General features: G+C 32.3%; 1 protein-coding gene across 5 annotated transcripts in view; it reads right to left on the bottom strand.

The window, feature by feature from the left end:
- Window positions 1–27,550, bottom strand: part of LOC136979441 (extracellular matrix organizing protein FRAS1-like) — a 522,959-nt gene that overhangs the window by 373,030 nt on the left and 122,379 nt on the right. For 3 of the 5 annotated variants that reach the window (XM_067275439.1, XM_067275436.1, XM_067275435.1), the window contains 4 exons: window positions 23,744–23,884; window positions 20,472–20,618; window positions 14,894–15,055; window positions 12,126–12,266 (listed from right to left, as the gene is read on the bottom strand). In XM_067275439.1, coding sequence (XP_067131540.1) covers window positions 12,126–12,266; window positions 14,894–15,055; window positions 20,472–20,618; window positions 23,744–23,884 — 591 coding nt within the window. The remainder of the gene's footprint in view (window positions 1–12,125; window positions 12,267–14,893; window positions 15,056–20,471; window positions 20,619–23,743; window positions 23,885–27,550) is intronic. The other 2 variants (XM_067275440.1, XM_067275437.1) reach the window with 2 other exon arrangements.

Below are 27,550 nucleotides of genomic sequence, written 5' to 3'. Positions count from 1 at the left end.
CAAAAAAATAAACAAAAAATTTCTCTAGCTCCTGCAGTCTTCAAGCCACAACTCAAATCATCCTCACAAGATATAGTACCAGAGTTACTCTAATGTCACAGTCCTGGACAATATTCATTGCATTTTAGAATATGGTCCCAAGTACATTCTATAAATAAAAGCATCCATAGCCCAGTTAATTCATCCCATCATGGCAGTGGCAAAAAGTTGTCAGTACCTGCAACCCAGTTTGGAAATAGCAGCTATATCTGAACTTTATTCTTCAATCAGATATAAAACTCTGATTGTTAACAAAAATTGTAGATTGATGAAGCAGTTCCTCCACAACAAAAACTCGATACAATTAATTTTGAAAAAGACTAAAAGTTTTGTCCTATGCTCCAATGCCGACTTCTCAACTAAAGCAACACACTTTTTGGCATAATCTGGATCTATTATCCAGAATGCACACTGAACCCACTCCTACAGTCTTAAGGAAAGCTAGAAAAATATTCCATGTTCTGATCTTACTTCCATTATCACCAGCTCTCTACATCCTTTTACAAATGTGACTTGCTTGTACTTCTTTGAGATTAAACTACACAAGCCTGGGTGGTCTTTATGCCCATTAGTCAACAAATGCACTTATCCCATTTTTCTTAGAAAAGGCCTAGCAATCTTTTTTTATGGCATTAATCTCCCATTCTAGTAACTCGTCTCCCCAACATTGGAAGTCAAATCAATTACAGTAACACCTCTGTTTTCGTCAGTTTCAGTTTTTGTCGATTTTTTTTCGTAAAAAATTTGTCTCGGTTTCGTCGATTGCCTCAGATTTCGTCGGCATGCTCGAGTAACCTTGCTGCTAATTTTGCAAAAACAAAGGGCGACCCAGGCATTTTCCGGCACAGTGTGGCATTATTTCTTGTTGTGTGAATATTACCCCATGATGGCCCACTACTGGTCAATGGTTCCGTTCCCTGAACACTGGGAGTTCAGTCGTGGGTTTGTGCTTCATTAGGGCAGGCTGGCCACGTGAAGTTTTCCAAGTTTTCTCCATGTCTGTAACTCCTGAATAGGGGCCAATTAGCCTTAAACGGATTTCCCGGAAGGCATTATTCCCCTCGATATGACCATCATAATCACATACAACTACTATTACATGACAATTACATCACACTTTACCACGGGGCGATATAGGCTAGAAGCTCATGTCCAACTAGCTTCTACAAGACAAGATATTACCCCGCATGTCTAGCCGAACAATTCCATTGCTTTCATCTTAATGCTTTTATCTTTATGCTGATTAGTCTTTTATGTTAATTTCTTATTGCTTTTAGTATTAACTAAAATAAATTCCACCTTTATCTATCCAGCAATAAATATTTAATAACATAAAAACGTTTTCAACCATTTTTAATGGTCATCATCAATTAATTGAATATTAAAAAAAGAACATTAAAATAGAAAGTATAGCTCATCTTTGACTGCATGACTTATCAATACCCAACTCGTACCACCTTATATAAGCAGCCTTGTTTAATAGAATCTATCTAATGTTTTCGATCGTGTTTAACGACCTTCTTCAGGTTAGAACATCGAAAAAAAATTGAACATAAGAACGTTTAGCAGTAACGACCGCTCGTTTCTTAAAACGTTCCAAACGAGCGGTCATTACTGCTAAACGTTCTTATGTTCGATTTTTTTTGATGTTCTAACCTAAGTCGACACGAAGAAGGTCGTTAAACACGATCGAAAACGTTAGTTAGATTCTATTAAACAAGGCTGCTTATATAAGGTGGTACGAGTTGGGTATTAATAGAAAGTATGGAATACATATGAAAATTCAAACAGGATTTGTGCATGTGTAGAATAAATACAAAATAAATGAAAATGCGTATGAGGATTACTTATAAACAATAAAAATAAAATAAAAATAACATAAAAATAAGGCTGCAATAATAAAAATACAGGATGACCACACAGTATTAACACGTATTATTGTAAAAAAATTTCCACGCAGTGGATAATGTGTCTGCATCCCTATGATTAATGCAACCTGTTCTCATTTGCGCCTTGTATATACAAAGCACATAATATGCATCAATACTGTGTGGTCATCCTGTATTTTTCCTTATTGCAACCTTATTTTTATGTTATTTTTATTGTTTACTAGCTGTTACCTGCAGCTTCGCTCACATGGATTTTGCAAGCAAACCCTATTTACATTCAATATTTCAACAACCATAGTAATTGTTATTTAACACCTACCGCTGAGAATGATGACAATTGCCGAAAATCAAACAAACTGTTTTTAATTTGATAAATTTTCTGGAATGCTTACAATCATTCTATAATTGAATGAAGCAATTGAAATGCAAAAAGAAATTCAAATTTAAAATGTTTCGAACATTTGGTTAAAAAATCAAAATATATAAGAAATATTTATGACGATTCATACCCGTACCCAGCAGAATTAAATAAAAAACTTAAATCAACACCTTAATGTTTGCTGAGAAATTTTTAATTTAACGAACGTTTTCGGCCTCATCTATAGGCCATCATCAGGTCGAAATACAAAAATTGGAACGCTTACGTTCCATACATAGAATACAAAATTCAAACTAAACATTTTTTTTAAAAATGGAACTAATTAACAGATAAATAAATAAACATATAGTGAGAAACTAGAAAAACAAAAATAATAATAAAAAACGAACATAATATCAATATTACCTATCCTAACTATAAATAATTCAATTTAAAATATAACTAAGTTCATGCGCCTCCTATAAGTTTTTAAGGGCATATTTCCAAGCCGAAGGAAGACCCATCGTACAATATGAAGACAACCTAGTATGTTGCGTATCCTTCTTCGTTTACGAAGACCAAACATTCAAGCAAAAAAGGGGAGTACCAATGGGAAGCCCGATTTCAGGGCTCCTTTGCGAACTTGTTGTTAGAAAAGTAGAATTAAAAGTGCTGCGCGGCTTCGAAAGTGACATAGTATACTACAAGAGATATGTGGATGACATTTTCATAATATGGAAGAACAATCGGGTAATTGCTAACTTTGTGGATAGAATTAACGAAAACGAAGAAGGCCTTAACCTGAAGCTTGAGCAAAAAAGCTCTAGGATGTTGCATTTCTTAGACATTAACATCGTATTTAGCAAAGGGCATATATCCACTGGCGTATTCATTAAACCTACACATAGCCCACTTTATATTCCTGCTAGCTCTTATGACCCTTATAAATATAAGTTAGCGGCATTTAGAGCTTTGATTAGAAGGGCCTTTATATACTGTGAAAATGTGATAGACCGACTTACGGAGATAGAAAGAATTATACGGATAGCAGGAAGATTAGGGTATAAGAGGAAAGTCATAGAGGGAATTATTAGAAAATTTGAGACCAGCAGTGATAAAGACACTAGACAAGGGCCTTATAGGTACATGAAATTTACATTCAATAAATATCTAGGAGGGATTATGAAAGAAATAGCAAGCATGAAGGATGCAAGGGTGATCTTAAAAAGGGCTCCGAATTTGTATAAAATACTTAGAAACGATAAAGGATTAGTTAAAAAAGAAGATAAGGCAGGTGTGTATAAGATCCCCTACGAGAATAAGTTGTTAGGTATTAATAAAGAGTACGTGGGGGTTACTACTAGAAACTTAGAAATAAGGATAAAGGAACATAAGTATGATATTAGAAAAGGGTCCAATACAACAGTACTAGCCCAGATGGGGCAAGCTGAAGGATCTGTGGTACGGTGGAATGAGGCGAAAATCTTAAAACAGGTACATTCCCCAACTATGGCGAGAACAGCGGAAAAAATGTAAATTTACAGAAGTAAGTTAAAAGATAAATGTATTAATGCAAGGGACGCGGAGGGTCTTCCTTCGGCTTGGAAATATGCCCTTAAAAACTTATAGGAGGCGCATGAACTTAGTTATATTTTAAATTGAATTATTTATAGTGTTAAAACACGCACGTGGTGATTTATGATCTAACAAAGAGATACCAAGAAATACAATAAAAACGTTTTTTATTTACACCCGTGGTCTGTACAATAATCAGGATTCTTATAGATTCCGATGCTCCTCGTAGTCCGTTCGTACTCTTGTACGATCAATTAACACTAAACCCAGACAGAACTCGTTGACGCGATTCCCGCGACAAAAAAATAAAGATAAACGATCAATATAAATCTACCGCGGTACAAAGAAGTCTTATATCTAAAAACTAAAAACTACTTATGCTAACAAATAAAAAGAGAAGAAGGAAAAGGATAGAGAATAGGATGAGTATATCGATAGAATGAGACAAGAAGGGTACCCAAAATTGGTGAACACTCTGGTGGTGGTGGTGGCCGAAATATTTCTTTCTTGAGGGTTGAGAAAAAATGACGTAAATATCTTCAATCAAAAACTTTCCTATAACTTTCCAGAAGTCTTGAGATCAAAATATTCAGTCTTAGCTTGACTAATGTCTCTCCAACTGATGCTAAAACAGTCTGGAGAACCCTACACTGCGTCTTCTTCCTTCGACGTCCCAGCCAAAAGTAGCTTATCCTTTCTTACTTTTGCCCTCAGGGTTACCACCTTTCTTTTGTGTTCGAAGTAGGTGACTCACCACCCATACTAAGAAGCTTCTAGAAGTTGAAAGACAAAAGAATCGAGAACAAAGAAGGAAGAAAGTATAGAAATATATACATATATATTAGAAATATACAAAAAAATATTGGTGTACTACCACAATAGTTAGGATAGGTAATATTGATATTATGTTCGTTTTTTATTATTATTTTTGTTTTTCTAGTTTCTCACTATATGTTTATTTATTTATCCGTTAATTAGTTCCATTTTTTAAAAAAAATGTTTAGTTTGAATTTTGTATTCTATGTATGGAACATAAGCGTTCCAATTTTTGTATTTCGACCTGATGATGGCCTATAGATGAGACCGAAAACGTTCGTTAAATTAAAAAATTTCTCAGCAAACATTAAGGTGTTGATTTAAGTTTTTTTTTTTTTTTAATATTTATAACAATGTCTAAAATGTTATCAATTTAATACCCCTAAGTACTCAATGAAGACTAAACGTAGTTATATACGAAAATTTGCATCTAAATTAGTACAGTAGAAGCCATTCTTCAGGTTAATGCTCTCCCTCTCCCCCCCGCGGAAAAATTTCAAAAAATCCCTTCTTAGCGTGCGTTTTCATGATGTACCCTAACTGTATACCAAATTTCACCTCTAGGTTCTGGAACTTTCTAGAAAAAACTGAAATGTTCTCATTGTAGCATCACACATTTTTGAATTCAACCACTTTCAATCCCCATAGAGATATAGCTATCGAGACACAACCACCATAGTGCACGATGGGAGACTTGGGGCTACTACCACACGCAAACACCATTCACCTGCCATGTGTAGTTTTGGCTGCAGAGTGAAATATAGGCACAAACACATAAGCAAAATAAATGAAAATGCACACGAGGATTACTTATATATATATATATAAGTAATCCTCGTGTGCATTTTCATTTATTTTGTATTTATTCTACACATGCGCAATTCCCATAGGTATTCCATATGTTCTATTTTAATGTTCTTTTTTTAATATTCAATTAACTGATGAAAACCATTAAAAATGGTTGAAAATGTTTTTATGTTATTAAATATTTATTGCTGGATAGATAAATGTGGGATTTATTTTAGTTATTCATAATTCCAGTAGATTTTGCTTTCAGTATTCAATGCTATATTAAGTCTATAAAATATGTTTTCTTTTATGTATTTTGGAGTGTCTAGGACAAATTAATTAGATTTACATTGATTCATATGAAAATAATTGCCTCGTTTTTGTCAATTTTGGATTTCTCCGATTGTTTTCGGACAGATTATCGACAAAAACTGCAGTATCACTGCATCATAAAAATGGTAGAAACAATCTCACCCAAAACATATCCATTTTACAAAATTGATGTTATTTCTTTATATCCATCTGTACCACACTTTGATGCAGCAATTCTTATTAACTGCTTTCTGTCCACGCTCGAACTGAGTTCGAGCAAGTTACATAGCATTACAAACAAACGAATTTTTGGTCCCTCAGAAAAAAAAATTTTTTTTTTATTTTCGGATGTTTTTAAGTCTTCAAATTGTTTAGAAAATTTTTACCTGCACAAAAAAATTTTATAGCGATTTTAATTCACCTTTAATGACGAGCGATTAATGCTTAATTGTTTTTTTATGGGATTTTTTTTATCAAATTTCATTCATTGTTCTAAAGTTCTAGTGCACGGATTTTACTGCGGTAAAGTTATTTAAAGCTACTTTCTGATGTCAAAAATGACATCCAATAGTTTTTTAATTTTTTTTAATTAATAGATTTTATTATATATATGTTTAATTAAGTCAGGGAGATCAAAAATTGCAATTAAAATTGTAATTTTTTAAAAATATTTAGAAATATACCGCCACCTAGTATTCACCCTACTTTAGACCCTTCTCCTCCTGCGACTTCTATGAAAATGTCCCGCGAAAGATGACACCAGCTGTTCTCAAGGTCATCCAGCTGTGTACACAATAACTCATCGGTGTCAGATTTCGCAAAAAGGCAAGACAAAGGAAATTAAACTTTGAAGCTTTCTCTTCAAAATTAAGGCATTTCTTTCGTTTTTTTCATTTTTATGTTTACAGTAGAGAGTCATTAATCCGAACCCCAGTTATCCGAATTGTCGGTTATCCAAATGCTTTCCAGTCGGACTGTGTCTTACTAAATCGAACGTTTTTGATACTAGATTTATTTCTAAAGTATAATTTTTATTTTTTTATATTCTTCAATATATTTATTTGTAACAATGGTGGACTTCACGCCGATCACTGAATAGGCAAGAGACAAGAAAATTAACATCCAGGCGTTAAGTGTGTACCAATATCTCTATAATTACTAGCGCTTTCGACGAAACTATTTTCATCTTCGTCAGGTAGATAAAAACGGTTAAAATCCTTTTTCAAACCAAAAAATTTTTGAAATGAAAAAAAAAAAAAAAAAAAAAACCGCTTTAGAACTTTGGAACAAAATCAATGATGGAACTGAGCGAGAAGAAATTTAAACATGTGCGTGTGGTGACGTAGCGCATGCGCTATAAAATACTGTGACGTGGAGCCAGAGGCATTACCTTAATCTGTTATATAAGTTGACCCACATAACAGGCAAATCAAGTGTGGGTGTGTTGTACGGATTTAGTGCAGCGATAAGAAAAGCCTCCCAAATAAACACGATGCTCCTGTTATTACAATGCCTGAGCATCACCACCTGGTTCCACAGTGGGGTGTATAGGTGGTGTAACACCATTCTTGCTAGCTCGATATCACCTTTCCCCCGATGGAAAGTTGGTGTTCGGAAATACAACAAGCCAACATTCTAGTTGTTGCACCAACGTAGTGGATGTGAATACCGGATGTAGTATTTTCCATTGGGATAGAGTAAACTCCAGACCTCTCTAGTACAGAGGTAGCATCCCTGTCATTGCACAGTAGCCTCCTAAAATTCGGCTGCGGGGAGACTGGTAGAAAAAGCGCGTTGCCTAAAAACACGGCAAATACTGATGGTGACTCGTCCACATAATGGTAATGCGGGAAGGACTACCGTGCATTCCTTTGGAACATGTAACGCCGTGGCAGGAAAGAATGATCTTTTGACCTTTCAACATAACGCTTTCGACGAAACTATTTTCGTCAAAAGCGCTAGTAATTATAGCGATATTCATACATAGTTTAACGCCTGAATGTTAATTTTCTCGTCTCTTGCCTCTTCAATATATTTATTTTGTTTGTATAAAATAAAGAAATAATTTTTAACGATACAATAGCCTCGATTATTATTATAAAACTTTTCGTTAGGCTTAAAATCCTATTACTGAAAAATCCTACAAAATTCGACAAATACTTGACATTCACAAGCCCTCCTCTTAATAGCTTAGCATAATTATTTCCAGTTTAATGGACAATATTTTTTGCAAAAGCAGAGTGTCCCCTCAAGCTTTCCTTTTTTCTGCAATTTTGGATGAGTTGGTCTTGAGCAACACCAAATCTAGTCTTCTCTTCTCTGCTTACAGTAAGCTATTCCATTTTATAAATTAGATATATAGATAATATCTTAATAGCTTGGGAAAGCTCCTTTGAACAATTGTCAACTTTTGCTAAATTCCTGTCTGATGTTCACCCTTCCATTTCATTGAGAAAGAGCAAGCCAGGAAAACTGCATTTTTAGATCTAGTCTTACATAGAGCCTCCACTCATCTATCCTACAGTGAACACCACAAGTTCAATTTACCTCCATATATCATACCAGCTTCCTCCTTGCCACTACCAGATACATAAATATGGCTGTATCTGCCTTTATTCGTAAGATATATTTATATCCTTCATTGTCTATTTTTATACAAGATGAATTGTGTTTAGTGATTACTGCTGTATGTATGCAATGCTGAGTAAACAATCACCAAGTTTAAACATATCAACAACCTGACCCATAGTTCTCTCTTCCTGCCCACTGCCCTCCATTCTATTGACAAATATGAAAAGCTAATATTTGCACAACCTCTACTTAAGGCCTCTTACTAACCGGCTCAAAACTAAGTACAATCAATTGTGGCCGTCGGCCATGATATTGTATATTTTGTATATTTTATATTGAATTAGTCTTAGATTTTCTTTGTTCCTTTGTCTAACTCTTTCTAGAACTTTCTTTGTCTAACTCTTTCTAGAACTTTCTTTGTCTAACTCTTTCTAGAACTTTCTTTGTCTAACTCTTTCTAGAACTTTCTTTGTCTAACTCTTCCTAGAACTCTCTTTGTCTAAATCTTTGCCCTTGGGGGAGGATTATCTTTCCCTCAATAGGTAGAACAAAAAGGTGAAGTAAGGCCCTGGGGCCGGTGAACAAAGGGGAGAGAACAGTCTGGGTCGAGCTCTTGACGAGAGAAGGTAGCGCTCCAGATCGAGTGTCCGACGATTGGAGGTTACAAGGAGCCAAGGAATCGATAGGAAGGAATTCCTATAAGAGAACTTTGAAGGAAGTCTGGGTTGGAATCCCGAAGAGGTAGGAGCTGAAAAGGAGTGCTCCAGAAAGGGAGAAGGGTGATCTAAGAGGATAAAGTGCAGAGAGAGATCATCGAGGAAAGACGACTCAGTCTGAAAGAAAAAGATTATATACGAAAGATCTATAAGGAAAAGGGCTACAAACGTAACAAAAGAGAGAGATCCGAAGTTGTTCCCCACCAAAAGACACATCGCAAAGAAACCCGGGTATTTCTACTACTTTTCTTATCTTTCCTTATTTCTTCTATTCTTCCAATTTCTTTTAGTTTTAAGTTAGTATAAGTTAGTGTAAGTGAATACGGTCCTCGTCAGATTGTCGCGTGTGTGCAAGATAACCGTTTTTGAGGACAAACATTTAATGCCTATATATATTAAATTCTGGAAGTTGTAAAGTTGGGATCCTATGTAAAGAACCTGTTCAGAGAGAATGAAACTACTTTGTATTAAGTTTTATTTTGTACCATTTCGCTCGCGGGATTGTGTACCTCTTGTTACGAACACCACACAATAAACAAAATGATCAAAACCAATTTCAAGCACAAAGTTAGCAAAAAGCAAATGTTTTCAACCATTAAATAGGCAATGAAGATGCCCGATTAATAGTCGGAAATGTTTGCTTTCAGTCATTTTGGGTCTGTTACTTTACAAATAGTTTGTGCATACAAAAAACACAGGATCATTCTTACCATCAAACCTCAACAATCACTTTGCAGAATTCTATGTAATGATAGAGATTGTCTTACCCTTTTGAAGAATTGCATTTACATAATCCTATTACAGCAAGTGCAAACAAAAACAAACATTTTTACTTAGATGCCACAAACTAGGAATTTATTAAGCCATTCAAATAAACACCAGGATAATGTTAAGAATAGCAAACTCTCTACTGACCTTGTGAAAAATGTATTAAAAAATAATTTTACACCACTAGGAAACCAAACTTCCATTCTTAAATTACGTTTGGATTGCAGAATCCTGTTCATCTGGGAGTTGATATATGGTGTGTATATATGTTACAGTCAAAACCCGTTTTTAGTTAGAACACGTTTTAACTAGTTGAAACTAGTTTATACTGGATGTCTCTGTTAAAACCTGTTTTATCTTGTTAAAACTAGTTTTAACTCAAATTCATTTTTGACTAGCAGTAAATTCTAGTTTTAACTAGACAAAAGGGTTTTAACAAAGACATCCAGTATAAACTACTGTAGTTTCAACTAGTTAAAACGCATCCTAACTAAAAACTGGTTTTGATTGCAACATATAGAGTGATTCGGGGTAAGATGGTAAGTGGGGAAGTGCCTACTTTTTGATATTTTCAAACGGTGACGTCAGATATTGTCATGTGTTTGTATGATGAATCGTTGGGCCAATATTGAGTGCGGAAAGCTGTAGTTGGCTACCATTATCTCATTTTCTACAACTGAGAAGAATAAAAACAAAAGAACGAAGTTTTTGTTGCGAAATGTTTCTAGAATCATTTTAAAACTAAAAGTTAAAATAGAATTTATTAAAAATTGCGAAAAATAATTAATGTGTGATGTAGTTAAGGTTCTAATGTTTCTATTGTGAGCTACCGCCGATCCCGATCGGACATGCTAGAACACGTGACTCCACTAGGCATCTTACCCCGACAAATGGGAAAGATGCCACATTTTTCTTGGGGTAACATGCCTATTTTTTGTTAATTGAATTCCAATATGCCTACTTTTAATAAATTTTTGTTTTCTCGTTTTATTGCAGGATATGCATAGAAATTATATAAAGACTTCTCAAAAAGGTTTTTGAACTGAAAAAATCTTTCAGCTAGCTATAGAGCATGTTAGAACGGGCAGAAACTTAACAATACTTATACTGTGCTGTTATACTTACTATGAAGTACTTTGTATTACATATGCGATACATTAAATTTAGTTAAGATATTCAAAAATTAATTTTATGCAATTATATTTGTTATCTTACCCTAATGGCCTCATCCCACCCAGATACTTGGGGTGAGATGCCTAAAATGCCAGACAGTAAAAAAAGTCGTCATTGCAAACACAATATACAATTATTTTTCATATACTCCGAAGTTTTATTTGAAAAACATGCTCAAGAATATGACATTTTCATTAGAGGCCTCCAAAACCCAAATTATCACTATAATTTCCTTCATAAGCAAAATGTTAGGCATCTTCCCCGAATCACTATACATAACTTTATTTATTTCCTCCAAACATATTTATGTAGCTAAAATTAGTTTTAACTAATGTTAAAAGTTAAAACTAGTTTTATCTAAAATCAAAACATGTACAGCAATAAATTAACTAGACAAAACCATTTTGTGTAGTTAAAACTAGAATCTACTGCTAGTCAAAAATGAATTTGAGTTAAAACTAGTTAAAACACGTTCTAACTAAAAACGGGTTTTGACTAACATATATATATACACAAACCTGAAACTTTGCTACTCTCAAACCTTACATATGGATAGTACTTTACAAAAATCTAAAACCTTAATCTTTGTGTTCTTATTCATTTTTGACATCTAGATTTTTACTTTTGTTTTAGCCCAATTTTGTTTTTATGTTATTTTACTTAACTGTATATTGTATTTTATTTATTTTATTTAACCACATTTTATGTATGTTGTTAAATCTGTATTTTCTTTAAATTTAAATCAAAACTTGTTGCACCCATTTGAATTCTAGCACTTACTATGCATTTAAGTTTAGAATGTGTTCTTATGTTTGCTTAACATTAAAATTAACTTTTTTAAATTGCTATTCACATTTTCTATTTTCTTTGTTTGCCTTTGTTTGATGACTTTTGAAATGTCAAAAGTACTTGCATGTATTCAATTTGTGAAGTGGATAAATTTAATGCTGAAAGATGGCATATTTCCTCCATAACCTATATTTAATGTTGTATGTGAAAATACAAATGTTTTTTATTGTATAAACTTTTAAAAACAACATTTTCCATTGTATATAATTTATTTTTTTGGAAAACGAAGAGAAAAAATTATAATAGTTAAAAACATTTTTTAAAACTTACGTAGACATACACCATTATTAGCAAAGTACCCACTTCCACAAGTTTTCACACATTCACCATCCTTCATATTGAAATCCTTATTGCATTTGATACAATCCATAGATTCTGGTCCATCGCATTCAAAGCAACTATTGTGACATGCTGAAAAATAAACACACAAATTTTTCTTGTTTTCTTCAATGAATTACATATTAAATGTTATTTTTAGAACAATTTTAGAAAATATTTATTGCCTTTTACTATAAAGCACTTATATAAAGCTACAATGGAAGCTAAGATAAATTATAGAATTATGGCATTATCTCATGATGTATCCTATTATGTCATGCATAAGCATAAGGTTGTGCAAAAGTTATATTTCATAAGGTTATGAAAAATAACTTTTTCATTCATTTTTAATGTATATAAGTTTGCATCTTTCTCACCTTAATAAACTTTAACTGAAATAAATGTAAAATTTAAAAAGTTCTAGTCTGACAAGCAACAATTTTTTATTTATCAAATGTTTTTGACTATCTAAGTAGCCATCCTCAGGATAGAACAAGTAATAGAATACATTTTAAACTTAAAGTTCTCAACAGTGTTTTAAATAAGAATCAATGACAAATAACTAAAATAACTAACATACTTGCAGAAAGAACTGGAAACACAAATCAAAATACCAATAACTCTGTAAGGCTTGCTGACTGTGTGCGATTGTCGGGGCGATGTTGAGATGATTGAGGAGTTGAGATAATCACGTATGGGCATGAAATTAGCAGAGACAAGCTTACCATCTTTACCTGTTTAGTAAGATAATTTACGGTTTTCTTACAAATATCTCCACGTCTCCATCGACACACATTTACAAAGATAGAGTCCGGTAAAGTCAGAAATATTCCAAAAAGTGTCTTCCTCAGTTACGGTTGGCCCTGACTAAGAATCAACGACATCAGGGTGCACTGAAGCTTGGAAAAGAAAAAAGGATAGACCTCAATGCAGGGATAAAGCTTGAAGAGTGCAAACAACTCTGGAAGACCAAGCGTCTCTTGGAGATAGATGAAAGGTCTGGAGCAAACATCATGTTCTTGAAACACGTGTTTTTATCAGCTTTTCCCCTCAATTCTGCATTCCAATTGGTCTTCTCTCATCACCTGGTGACAATTCAAAATCTTTTGGGAAGTGGAAGAGTCAATTTTGCAACTAAATGCGATTCCCATTCATCTAAAATTCCCTCTACTTTGATACTTTCCTTGCAATTCAAACCCTTTGTTTTCCGTTTTGTTGGAAAGAACTTTTTTTTAAGCTAGACTTTAACTCTTGCTTTGTTTAATTCTGAAAGGTGAAAGCTTAACTAACTCACTAGATTTTTGAAGTATATTGTGAGGCTGCAGACATGTCCAAACAATCACTAAGATTCACATTAAAATATTTTTTGAAAGGAAAAAAAAGCTAGTAATAATTTTTTGTGTGAAAGCACAATGTGAGGTTTTAAACAATAGAAGAATGTAAATCCTAAGATCAACCATCTCCAGTTGGGGATCAAATTAAATGTCAATGTTGATCTCTCCCACACTCTAAGCTGATATCTCATTATACTTTGTGTAACAAGTGATCAACCTCTTAGAAAGTGATAATGAGGAAAAGTGACCAATTGGAATGGGTAATCAAGGATATACCATGTTTCACGGATGTAAAACTCACAAAAACCACCAGGGATCAACACACAAAAAAATCTCTAGAAAAATAACTATACACAAACATAGTATTAAGAATCTGTGTATTAATCATAAAAATACCACTTGCTTATAGGCAGTTTGGAAGTATGTTTTAAACCAAGATAAGGTTAAAGTACAAACTAATTATACTATTGTATATATTCAATTTGTAATGTATTATCATCATTTGTATTTTATGGTTTCTTTATTATTATTTGTGTATTTTATTTTATAATTAGTTTTAGTTATTTATCATTGATTCATGTTTAGAACACGTCTAAGAATGTTGAAATTAAAATTTAATTTAAAAGAATTCTACTACATAAATGTTCAATTCTAAGGATGGCTACTAAGATAGCCGAAAACATTTCATATATAAAAATTTGTTGCCAAAACAGGCTATAACTGTTTATATTTATGCATTTTAAATTTAAGCATCTTAATTAAACCTTCCAGTTTAAGAAGCTTATTAAGTTATTTAAATGCATAGTTTTATCAAAATTCAATAAAATGACTCCTTTATAGCTTTTATTATTATTTAAATTTTATATCCTAGTATAATTGAAAATATCAGACTTCCAAATGGCCCCTTTAACCTGTGGTTCAAGTGCTGGGAAAGTCAAGAAAGAGCTCTTGCAAGTGTTTTTGCAATTTAGATAATGCTGTTTAATATAATATTAAACAGCATTTTCTAAGAGATATTTCAAGTGAGATAAGTTATTTAAGTACAATAGATGTAACTGGCAATATCTTATATGTTAGATGTCAATGTTTAACGACTCCTCAACAATAGTGCTTGCAAGAAGAGCGCAAGATCTCGTCCCATTTTTTAAAATAACAATCCCTTTTTATTTTAGTTGTTTTCTTTCTCTATGCGTGCAGTCTGTGAAGTTTGCAACTGCTTTATGATCTGTGTAAACAACTTCAATAAAGTTTTTTTTTGAAGACATTGCTGGTACGTATAATTTGTCCTCCTATCCTGTGCTGTGAACGAACAAATCATCATTAGCATATCAACACTAAAGTTAATAATAATAGACCTTAACCCTAACATTATACACATATTCATACCTTTGCATACTCCAGCAGGTGAAACATAATGATTTGATGGACATTCTTCAACACAATAGCCAAATTCATTTTCTGGATGAGGGAGCAGATAGCCATGGTTGCATGATAAGCATAAATCAGGAGTAGGGCCATTTGCACAGAAACGACATGTTGGATGGCAAGCTAAATAGAATAAAAATCTTTTATAATACTATAACATCAAATTCAACATTACATATGATTATTTAGTTTACATACAAAAATTTAAATTTAGTTTACCAAGTTAGAATTTTTTTTCGTGTTCTACTTACAAATTAGCTAGAAAAAATTTTTATTCAGTTTAGCATTATTAGATTATTAATTTATCTAAAAAAAGTTTTAAATAACAAAAGTTGTTTTTAACAATTTTAAATCTTAGAACAGCATATGTCCATTTTTAAAAGAAATATCTAATTTATTTCTTTTATTTACTTCAAAATAATATAACAACTGTTGTAAATTCTGACAGCAGCCTAAAAAACTTCACATAGGGGTTAAGGATATTATGTAACAAATACATCCATTGTGATATATTCAAACAGAAGATGCAATTACCAGCAAGTAATTTGCTTTAACTAATTGTTAAACAAACGTTGTCGTCTGTTATCAACAGTCACTCTCAGGTTTTGACGTAATGGAATGCTTATTAAAAGAAAGCAAATTCCAACCATTTAAAAAGTTGCACATCATGAAAATATGCACATGCTCAATGCATTTGATTCTGTAGATCATAATATTTTATAGTGGCAACTTGAGAAGTAGGGTATCTCCAATTCATTTATTAATATTCCAATTCATTTATTAATAAAAGCTGTTTAATAGCTTAAACAGCTATTAAACAATATTATAAGGATATGAAGCCCTATGTCGGGGCTTCTATGCAAATTAGTGGTTAGAAAAATTGAAGAGAAAGTTCTGCACAGCTTTAGAAACGATATGGTTTACTACAAGAGATACGTTGACGATATCCTTATAATATGGAGAAGTAACTGAGGAATCAGTACCTTTATAGAAAGAATTAACGATAACGAAGACGGCCTACGTCTGAAACTAGAGCAGAAAAGTTCAGTAGTGATGCCCTCTCTTAAAGGTGATATTGATGTCTAAGAAGTGTATCTATCCACTAAAGTGTATACTAAACCAATGCATAGCCCACTCTACATCCCTCCACAGTCAAATGATCCATTTCGTTATAAATTGGCTGCGTTTCGTGCCTTAGTCAGAAGGGCTTTTACTTATTGCGACAACGTTATGGACAGGGTGAACGAAATCGACAGGATCATGCAAATAGCAGAGACCTTGGGCCACAGAAGAAACGTAATTAATGGTATCGTGAGGAAGTTTGAAATGAGTGACACAAGAACCTCTAAACAAAGACCTAGTGAATATACTAAGTTTATATTCAACAAAAATGTAAGAGGCGTTATGAAAGAGATTGCGAACATTAAAAAATCAACATTGATCTTAAAGCGAGCCCCGAACCTCTACAAAATTCTACGAACTGATAAAGGGGAGATTAAGAAAGAGGATAAAGCTGGGGTCTATAGGATCCCTTACGAAACCAGCAATTAGGGTTAAAACAGGAGTATATAGGGGTCACAACGAAAAACCTAGATGTAAGGGTCAAAGAACACAAATATGATGTGAGGAAAAGTTCGAACGCAACGATACTGGCCCAGATGGCCCAGGCCGAAGGATCCGTCGTCGGATGGGAAGAGGCGGAAATTGTCAAACAAATATATTCTCCAACTTTAGCAAAGACGGCAAAAAAACAGAAATATACAAGAGTAGACTCGACATTAGATGCATTAACGCCAGGGACGCCGAGGGATTACCGTCAGCTTAAAAGTTTGCAATTAAGAGACTTACAAATGGCTCATGATTTGCGACGTGTTTCGTATTTGGAGAACCTTAATATTTTATTATCTGTTAAATGGTGTTAGCTTGTACTAAGAACTTTGGAATTGTTACGTGTCTGTTATTTTACATTTGTGTATTTTTTACGCTTTCATTCTCATTTTAATTAGTTGCTCCGTTGTCGGTATTTTTGAATTTAAATACGTTGTGTTCTATTCTATGGAATTATTTTTTGTTTGTCAGTTCAGAACCTGAAGATGATCTATGGAAGAGATCAAAAACGTTAGTTTTCTTAATTAAAACTTCCCTCGGCAACTTATAAGGTGGTGGTTACTGGAGTATATAGCATTGTCCTCACAGATTGAGTTAAACTATCTTTTATTTGCAGATGATGATATATTGCTATGTAACTCTGTTGTTTCCCTTCAATTGAAGTTTAAATTTTTAATTAAATATTGAAAAAACAATAGATTGACAATTAATGAACATAAATCGAAAATGCTGATTTTTTGCAGAAGCAGAAAACTTGGGAAGGATGATAATTCTTCCTGTTGGATAAAAAATTGGAAATAGTGTCTCATTTCAAATACTTGGGTATTCACTTTTCTTCTAAAGGTTCATTCTCTTTTCATTTTAAAAGAATTCATTTTCCAAGATTCTAAACATAAATTGACAAATACAGTGACTTCAATTGCATTATTATAAAATGCAAAAAACAAATCTGATGATCTTAGAGCCCCGGGTATGTACAGTGTTCCGGAGAGGAACAAAAGGTTTCAGATAGACTTGGTTTACATTGGTTCCACCAAATATCTGTACAAGTGTGGGAACACAAGTACGACACTGACAACAAAAGATACACCACTGCCCTATCTATATATGCCACAGATCTGGAAGTGCACAGACCTTCCTAGCACCAGGCTAATAAAACAGGCCTATCATACTAACCATATTAGGGCCCTGAAGGCCCTAGAAATATACAAAGCTGGCTTGACAGGCAAGTGCATCAATTTTAAAAATGGTAACACATCATCATATGTCTGGCATTACTTGTGTGAGGAACATGGCAATGTTAACACACATTGAATTTATATTATTTACTGGCATACTGGACCCTCAAATAATAAGCACACAGGGGTTGCCTTATATGTATTTGGTGAATTCACATATTTGCAACTGTTAAGTCTCTGTTTGTTTTACCAAGAATTCTGATTTTGGAATTCTTGCTTCAGGTTCGATTGCTCTCTAACCTGAAGCAGACCTTGAATAAGGTCAAAAGCATTCATTGCATGATTTATTAAACGTTTTGTTACCAGAAGTAAAGGTTCTTTAGGGTTGTCATTAGTACTAGTAATTAAATTAGAAAATACCTTTATACAGTAGCCCCTAGTTATATCATGGATTCAGATATACAGTAGAGAGTCGTTAATCCAATCGTCGGTTATCCAAATGCTTTCCAGTCGGACTGTGTCGTGCCGAATCGAACTTTTTTGATACTAAATTTACTTCTGAAATATAATTTTTATGTTTTTATATTCCTCAATATATTTATTTTGTTTGTACAAAATAAAGAAATAATTTTTAACGATACAATAGCCTCGATTATTATTATAAAAATTTTCTTAGGCTTAAAATTGACGAAAAATTCAACACAAAGCGACACGCAACAGAGAAAAATTTGAACATCGGACAGGTTAATATATTTTTTCGTACATAATCGGTTATCCGAACAAATCACTTATCCGAACAACCCCAGTCCCCAATTGATTCAGATTAACGACTCTCTACTGTATCACACTTTGTTTTGGTCCCCAAATTTTAAAACCACTTGAGTAAATAAATTTTAAATTATCAATTGTCCTTGAATTTCTTTTTGCAACAAAATACAGTATTTTATCCTTATTATTGTCCTTGAAACTACCTCTGAAAATGAAACAATAAATTCATCAACATCTAAACAAGCAAAAATGGACAGATCAATTATCATTTATGTTTCCTTTTGATGTTGAAAGACTTTTGTTTATTGGTTTGAAGTACTGTATCCTCATTTACAAGTTTCTGGGAAGTGGAAATTTCACACCTTTATGTGAATTGATGCAATACTGTCAATTCACATGAAAGTGTGAAATTTTAAATTCAAGGCAAAATGTGTATGGAAAAGAGATTTCTTTGATTCTGAACAGACATTTATAAAATTTTTACAGTAGTAATTTTATTTTGCTTTTTAGAGAATTTTTACTCTTTGTAATTATATAAATTTTGATGTTCTATTATGTGTTCAATATTTATTTCTTAAATTTTCAATTTCTGTATTTATAATTTCTATTGATAAATATAAAAAAAACTGCACTTAAAACTGGTTAAATTATAATTAAAAACACTGAATCTATAAACCAGCAATTTTTGAAAAAAGTGCAAACATTTGTGCAAAACTGCTTGTTTATAGGTTGTTTTTTTAAGAAAATATAAATTACATAAATTTTTAATAAGGGATTTATTATGAAATATAGTACTGTATAATAAAATTTCAACTGATGTTTTGTTTTATATCAACAGTATTTGTCTTTAAATTTCTTTGTTAAAGAAACAATAATGCTAAATGGGCATTTGTGGTACCTATGTACTGTACATGTAAACATCAATGAATATAGGTGTAACAATGAATAAAATTCAGTAATGCAAAACTAAACTTATTTTATATCAGAAACACTTGCTGATGAAAGAATAGATAAAAAAACTCCATAGCATATATTATCTGTTTAGTAGAAGCCCAGAATGTTTAGTACTTGGTTATATCATGCCAATGAATATATTGCACTTTTTCTGTCTCCCAATAAGTGCAATATAACAAGAAACTACTGTATAATAAGATTATTAACAAAAGTGAAGATGTTTTCTGTCAAGAATTATTTTAGATTTTCTGATTCAATAATAAAATTGAGTTTAAGTTATATGTTTCCAATTTAGGGTGTTAGTTTTGTAGAAAAACTAGGAAAGGTTCAATTATAGTTTCTAAATGGATTTTCCATGTATTGTTTAATATGTTGGATAATGGGTTCAGGGCTAAGCAGAACCAGAGAGTACTCAAGGAGTCTCCTTGAAAAATTCCTCGCCCGATGAATATTTGGTTTGTTTGTATGAAAGTGTTACTAACCCTTAGATGTAATGTTGTTCTCCAGTGCTGCGTAGTGTTTTGGAAGAATGCAATGAGTGATGGATGTATTTTGTACATGTGTAGAATATGTAGCAGCCAACTGTGTGGAATACTTTTCTGTAGTCTATATATGCCATGTGTATGTTTCTGTGTTGTTTGTGTGCTTGCCGTAGAATGACCGAATCTATGAGTAACTGTTCTTTGCATCCCCTGTGATTTCTACGGCAACTTTTGTTGTTGTTCCGTAAGAATTTTGTGTTCTTCAACATGTTTGTATATACTGTTTGTGATACAGGCTGTCAATAATTTGTAGTGTGTTGGAAGACATGTAATTGGTCTGTATTGTGTAAGGTCTGTGATATTATTGTTTTTAGGTTTCATGTAGGTGATGCCCTGTGTGAGAAATTTTGCATGTCTTGTGGATTAATAGTGATGTATGTTAGCTGTTTAGCTAGTTCCTGGTACAGTGATGTAAATTTATTGTACCATAAATTGTGAATATTTATTAAAATATTTTACATTATTACATTTTAAAAGAATTTTACTTACCTGAACAGGATCTTTCTAAAACATTTTCATAAAATCCTTGTCCACAAACATCAACACACACACTTTTCAATAAAAACTGATTGTAAGTACATTTAGTACATGATGTTGGCTGTGAATCTCTACATTCTTTACATGCAGGATGACAAGCTACAAAAAATTTCTTAGATTCATTATCAGTCTTTAATAATTATATAAAGAAATAAATAAATAAAAAAAAATATATATATATATATATATACACATACAATATAACTTCTGTACAGCAGACACCATCAAAACCAAGAAGTATGTACACTATTTACAGATGTCCAATATTTGGAGGTACATGAGGTACATGCCTGCAGCCATATCATATTTTAATCTGGTCATTATAAATTCAAGAATACAATGGATTACAAAAATATCAAATCCACATTATGAATGTGAAAATACCAAAAAGTATACATAGCATATACAGGCCTTGCAGTGCCATTTTCCCTCCAAAAAAGTGGAAAAAGTGAGTTGAAATACAGAAAATGTGAGTGCAATAGTGACAAAACAAAGTGAAAATATGAAAAGAAAACTCAGCAGAATAGCAGTAAAAGTTGTTTTTTTTCTTTTTATTCTGTTATTGATAAATATATTTTAAAAATTTTTGTATATACTATAATAGAGTTGTCACACTGATTATACTGCAGATTCAGATATATTGCACTTTTTTGGTCCTCCAAATTTTAAAAGCACTCGAGTCAATAAATTTTAAATTACCAATTGCCATTGAATTTCTATTTACAACAAAATATAGTATTATATTTCTACCATTATCCTTGAAACTACCATTGAAGATGAAACAAGAAATTCATCACAATCTAAATATGCAAAAGTGGACATATCAATTGTCATTTGTTTCCTTTTGATATAAAAAGATGTTTATTTATTACTTTAAAGCATTACTTACTTACATTATGTATATACAGCTACCACATCTGACATTGAGAAGGACACTGTCTTCTCATTTGTGTCAATTTACATAAAAGTGTGAAATTTCGAATTCACTGCATAATGTGTAACAAAATTCCAAATGGATAGTTCTAAAATTTTTGTACAATAGTAACTTTATTTTGCTTTTTAGAGAATTTCTACTCTTTGTAATTTTATAAGTTTTGATATTCTATTATATGTTCATAATAAACATATAATAGAATATCAAAACTTATAAAATTACAAAGATTAAAAATTCTCTAAAAAGCAAAATAAAGCTACATCATATTTATTTTTTAAAATTTTCAATTACAGCATTTAGTTATATAAAGCACAATATAACTCGGTTACATTGCACTTTTTCTTTGTCTCTCGACAAGCGCAATATAACAAGGAGCTACTGTATTTTCAGTAAACCATGAATACTAAAAAGTCTTTGGCACCTGTAAATAATCAGTCATGAAAGATGATGTTCTTTTATTAAATTATTCTGGATGTTGTCTGCTTCCTTCTTTTTTGGTTCCTCTTACTTTAAAACACTTTTAACACTAGCAAGCATTACATGTGCTGCCCGTACTTCATTCGCGTTCTTGCTATTACTGACCTTCTCCAGTTTTTTATTTGCTTCTTTTAACAAAACTTGGCCTGTCGAATGTATTTCACTTTCTTCTACATTTTTTTGGTTTAAGCGTTCTTTCCAACATTGACGCTCTATCAAGAGAAAGTGCCCACTGTGAAATTGAAAATCCCCATTCCACATCATCATCGCCATGACAGAGGGTCAATGCTCATTTTACTAATTTGATTACTCTGGGATATCTATCATGATCAGAAACTGTTTATTTTTAAATGCTTCAAGATGTGTAAATATTGATTTCAAAATACAGGTATACCTCATCTTACGTCGGTAATTGGTTCCAGGGGAGGTGACGTAAGTCGAATTTAGTTGTGTAGTTACGACGTAAGTCGTAGTTTCGACTTACGTCGTAACTAAACACCAATAATGGAAGAAACGCCAATAATGAGCACTTAAAGACCGCTAAATAAGACGACAACACAGAAACACAGATGTTTTCAGGTTTCGTTCTCTAGGATTTATGATGATTATATTAACATTTACTGTAAATGTACATATTTTAATATGATTTTATGTGCTTTCAACGCTTTTCTAGTGATATTACGACTTCAATGTTTATGGCGGACAAATTTAAAGTCGAATAAACTGACTTAGACTTGATTTTTATTTTTCCATATACTTTTTTTGACAAACGACGTATAATCGGGAACGACGTAACTCGAGAGCGACGTAACTCAAGGTATACCTGTAAATTAATAAATCTGAAATAAACAATTTCAAATAGTCCTCAATGGCCAATGTGTCAAAAATGTACACAGAACAAATGTAAAAGTGAGTGTTAACTACAGTTTGCATTACCGATGACATGTATTTGGTTGTGTGTTGAGTAAAAAGGCAGGCAGTAATATTCTTGTTATTCTTGTTTCTGATGATAATACCAGCCTTAATACAACAGCCAGGGTCCTGAGCTAAGAAGATTTTCCAGTCATTGAACCTGACTATCTTATTATTACAAGAACTCCTCACTTTATAACCGAGTTCCGTTCCGACGACTATGTCATTAAGCAAATTGGTCGATAAGCGAGGAGCTTGCGCCGGGAATATAGGATCGTTGTAAAATTATACAAATTATGCAACAAACTTCAAATTTATTCATAAAAAGACTATTATAGTTGCTATTAGCCTATTATAGTACTATATGACTATTGTAGTACGCGCAAGCCTATTATAGTACGCTTAGTGTGCACGTCGCCATTTGCCACCGACCGACACTCAAGCCGAGAAGGGGGATTCCCCAAATTGCAGGTCAAAACTCGATCGGTCGTAAGTGCGAGTGGTCGTTAAGCAGATAGGTCGTAAAGTGAGGAGTACCCGTAACGATATAGGGCTCTCGGAGATTGATTATGTCAGCATCGTGCAAATGCGTAAATGAGAAGGGAGCAGGCAGCTTTGCATTTCTATACATTAATCTGTATGATCTTATAACTCTATGTGTTGGTGTTGTGTAGCTGGTCCTAACGGCAGCTTGTGTTTTCGTGTGTTTGGCAATGCGGCACTGTTGAGAGAAAGTGTTACGTGCAGCTTCCCATAACAACACAAAACTAACTATTAATAACAAAATAGTATATTAATTGAATACAACTAATTCTTTAAATTAATTAAAAAGAAATGATAATTTTCATCTAGTCAGATAATAAAAAGTAAAAATAAATATTAATTAATATTGTAAACTTACAAAGACAAAAACCATCTTCTGATGGATAATATCCTGGACTGCAAGATTCTTGGCACAAATCATCTTGTAAATAATAGCCACTTTGACAAACTCTACATTTGAAACTATTCTTAAAGCATTCATTACAAGTTTCATTACATGCTTTAATAAAAATAAAAAAGTGAATTTTATAAAAATGTATAAAATACAAAAACTTTTATAAGACCATATACAATATTGAGACACAATTAGTTGCATGTTTTCCAAATTACAGGGTTCATACTCAAATTTTTGTTTTAATTTCCCCGACTTCCCCGACCGACTCCGTACAAACTCTCCGACCCTCACGTCTTTTACAGTATGGCACTTTGACTAACTAAAACAGCATTTGACTTACTATGTACATACGTTTTGCTTCTACAACATTGTAATTAATTATTTATGTAATTAACAGATATATTTTTTATAATTGCAAAATTATTAAAATTCTGTTATTTTGTTATTAATCCAAGACCATAAATCTACATGGCCTTGAAAAAAAATCAATTATTTATTATTAATCACTAACAAATTCTGTATAATCCATGTACAAAAGTATATGTTTATTAAATTTTTATCTTTAATAAATTTCTTGAACTTTATAAAATATTAATAAACTGGAAAAATTCAGAAATTGTTTTGTTATGCAATCAGAATTATTAAAATGAAAAATGATAAATAATACCATTTACACTATTTATCGTTTTGTGTACTTTGTAAATTTTTAAAAAAATTGTGTGTAAGCTTAAGAGAAATTTTGGGTCCTGAAAATATTCTGCACCCTGTTTCAGAAGTTGTGTTGCACCACATTACTTCTTGCTGCCTGTAGATAACTACACTTAGTCAAGGATATTCTCAGCAAAAAATCAACAAGGCAGCCAAGGAAGCAAATTCCCTGGCATTCCATGACTTCTGAACATTAATGACAATCCCTGACTTTCCAGATGTGTGGGAACCCTGAAATTAACTTGTTTTAATTTCTAAATTCATTAAAATTATAAAAATAAATTTGTATTCTTTTAATTTGCTGACTAACAATTTATTTTTTACTAAAATTTTACTTATTTTAATTTGAAAAATAAAAATTGCATGTTCATGACATGTTTTGATTGCTACTTTTACATCAAATGGACATCAATCATCTATTTTTCTACTGCATAGACAGCATCTTCTGGTAAAAAATTACATCAGGTTTGTTCTGACTCTGGAATTTCAACTATTTCTTCAAATTTTTGCAACATAATTTTACATTATTTTGAAATACACCTATCCCTCGATTTACACGAAAGATAGGTTCCTGAGAAAAACGTGTAAATCGAATTTGTATCTCTTTGAATGTAAAACCGTGTAAATCGAAAAGTATGCAAAAAAAACGCATAATTTCGTTGTTTATTAATTATAAATTTTTTTCAATTTTTTAAAGGTACATAAATCAAACAAAAATATTGAAAGGCATAGAAAAAATATGTATTCTTTTATTAATTAAATACAAAGTACAAAGGAACAAAAAATAAAATCTGAAAGATTTATAAAAATGTAATGTACTTGTGTAATGTAGTGTAATGTAACGTAAAAAATGTAATTAAAAATAATGTAATCGTTTGTTACTTATAAGTATGAAAAATTAAAATTTTCTGGTTTAAAACTATGTGCAATGAATGCAACTTCGTGCGTATGGGGGAGTACCCTATATCGATTTATCGTTACTATTTGACGGATTGAAATAAAACTGTCGCCTAGTATCCTAAATATCAACTATAACATATAATTAAGGTGGATTGGAATATAGATGTAGATTAGAGTTAAAAATTGTTCCTTTTGATCATAGCCAGTTTATTTTCTACATTTATTTTTTAAACCGTGTAAAAGCGAAAACGTGTAAAAGAAGTACCGTGTAAAACGAGGGATAGGTGTATATAGTTATCTGTTTCTGTCAATCAATCTTCTGTATCACTCTACATAAGTCAACCCTCAAATTAATGGACATGGAAGTTCATTTGCTATTGATACTATTACATTTTTCTATGACAACACTATTGGTCTCAATATTGTGCATCATGCTTATAATTATTCTTATTTAATATGAATATAATGCTCACATAAGCATCAATTAGATCAATTTATAAATTACTTATAATTATATTATATATTTTAATTGCTACAAGACAAACAACAAAAATAAATTGAAACAATAAAAAAATAACAACAAACAAAATTTGTATGGCAAATGCATCCCTAGTAATTCAAAACACCTTAACTTACTATTGACAATAAAACCAGCCTTTTATTTTATTGCAGCTTTTAGTACAAAAATAAAAAATTCAGTCTTCACGAATTGATCTTTCGTCATCCTCGAGTAAAATGTTAAAAATTTATTGTTAAAATGTAGCACGACAAAAGAAATTAAACGAAGAAACAAGATTTCTTCTTTTAATTTCTTTTTTAAACTAATGCAGCCTCACAGCCATGTGAAACTTGTCTTTATAATTTTAAACTAATGCATTAATTTCAAACAAAATTAAATTGTCAATCTAAGGAATGACAGAATATTATTGTATTTAACCAAATATAAGATTTGCCCTATTTTTGGAATCTCCTTTCAGAAAAGAACATTTCCTTGAATATAAGCTGCACCACTTTTCTAGCTAATTTTCAAAAAAAATATTTTTTTAACTATATTTTGACAAAAAACTTTATGAAATTGAGATACAATATAACAAGTTATGTTAAAGAGCTATGTTAACACATGCTTTCACCAATAAAACAAACATCTGAGTGAAATAAAACCATTTTAGTAGAGATAAATTATTTCTGTACAAAAAAAAATCATTGCAGTACAATTTAAAAAATGGAATGATTCTCTTGCTAATCTTTAATTTCACATGCATCGTCCTTACGCTGTGTCGTACAGAATGATTAAGTGTTCTTACCAGATTTATTGTCGGAATCTGTCCGGTGTGACCTGACGTTTTCTTTAGATTGACTGCACTGAAACAAAATCTGCCCGGATATCCAGTGTGGATATAGGACTACCTTCGTTGCCTTCCAGCATGTAGTAGTGCCGTAGTTCGTCGATGAATTTTCTAGCATCACGATTTGTTACGGGCTTAGGTTCGGGAATGTCGTCGTCATCATTTTCTTAGTCTTCTGAGATCTTTTGATGTTTCGCGGAGATTTCTGCCACAATCCCGTCTTCCAGATCTTCATTTTCTTCGTGGCATTGAAGATTGTTGTCAACTCCTAAAAACTCGTTGTATTGACGAACTTGTTGCATTTCTGCATTAACGTCATTCTCGTTGCTATCTGCTGCCACTGCTTGCATTACTGAGTCAGAGTGTTTGAAACCACAATGACCAAACAGTTTTGAATCATCTTGCTGCTTATCTTTTGCCAACTGCCACTTAAGAACTGGACTGCTTGTAAAATGTTGACCATTGAGCTTACTCTGATAGAGGTTGAAGATGATATTAGATCTTCTTCAATTGCTTGAAGAATGTGCTGCCACAGTACGTGTACAATGTCTTCAAGTTCTTTATGATCCCCACATCCATTGTCCACATCCTATAGCAAAGAAGTGGTCTGGGAGGTCAAAAATTCAATCTGGATGTTTGTGAAGAATCCAAATGAGAATGTGCAGCACAGTTGTCCAATAGCAAGACAACTTTTCTTGAGCTTTGTCCTAGCTCTCGATCCCACATTTTAATCCACTCCTTCAGAAGTCATCCATGCCTTTTTGTTTGAACAGTAAACCACTGGCAAATGTAAGAAAGCCGACTTCCAGGCGGAATC

The sequence above is a fragment of the Centruroides vittatus genome, unplaced genomic scaffold, assembly GCF_030686945.1.
Source record: "Centruroides vittatus isolate TY-2023 unplaced genomic scaffold, ASM3068694v2 contig_620, whole genome shotgun sequence".
Lineage (NCBI taxonomy): Eukaryota > Metazoa > Arthropoda > Arachnida > Scorpiones > Buthidae > Centruroides > Centruroides vittatus.
Note: the sequence above shows the minus strand (reverse complement) of the source record. Positions and strands in the feature narration are given on the sequence as shown.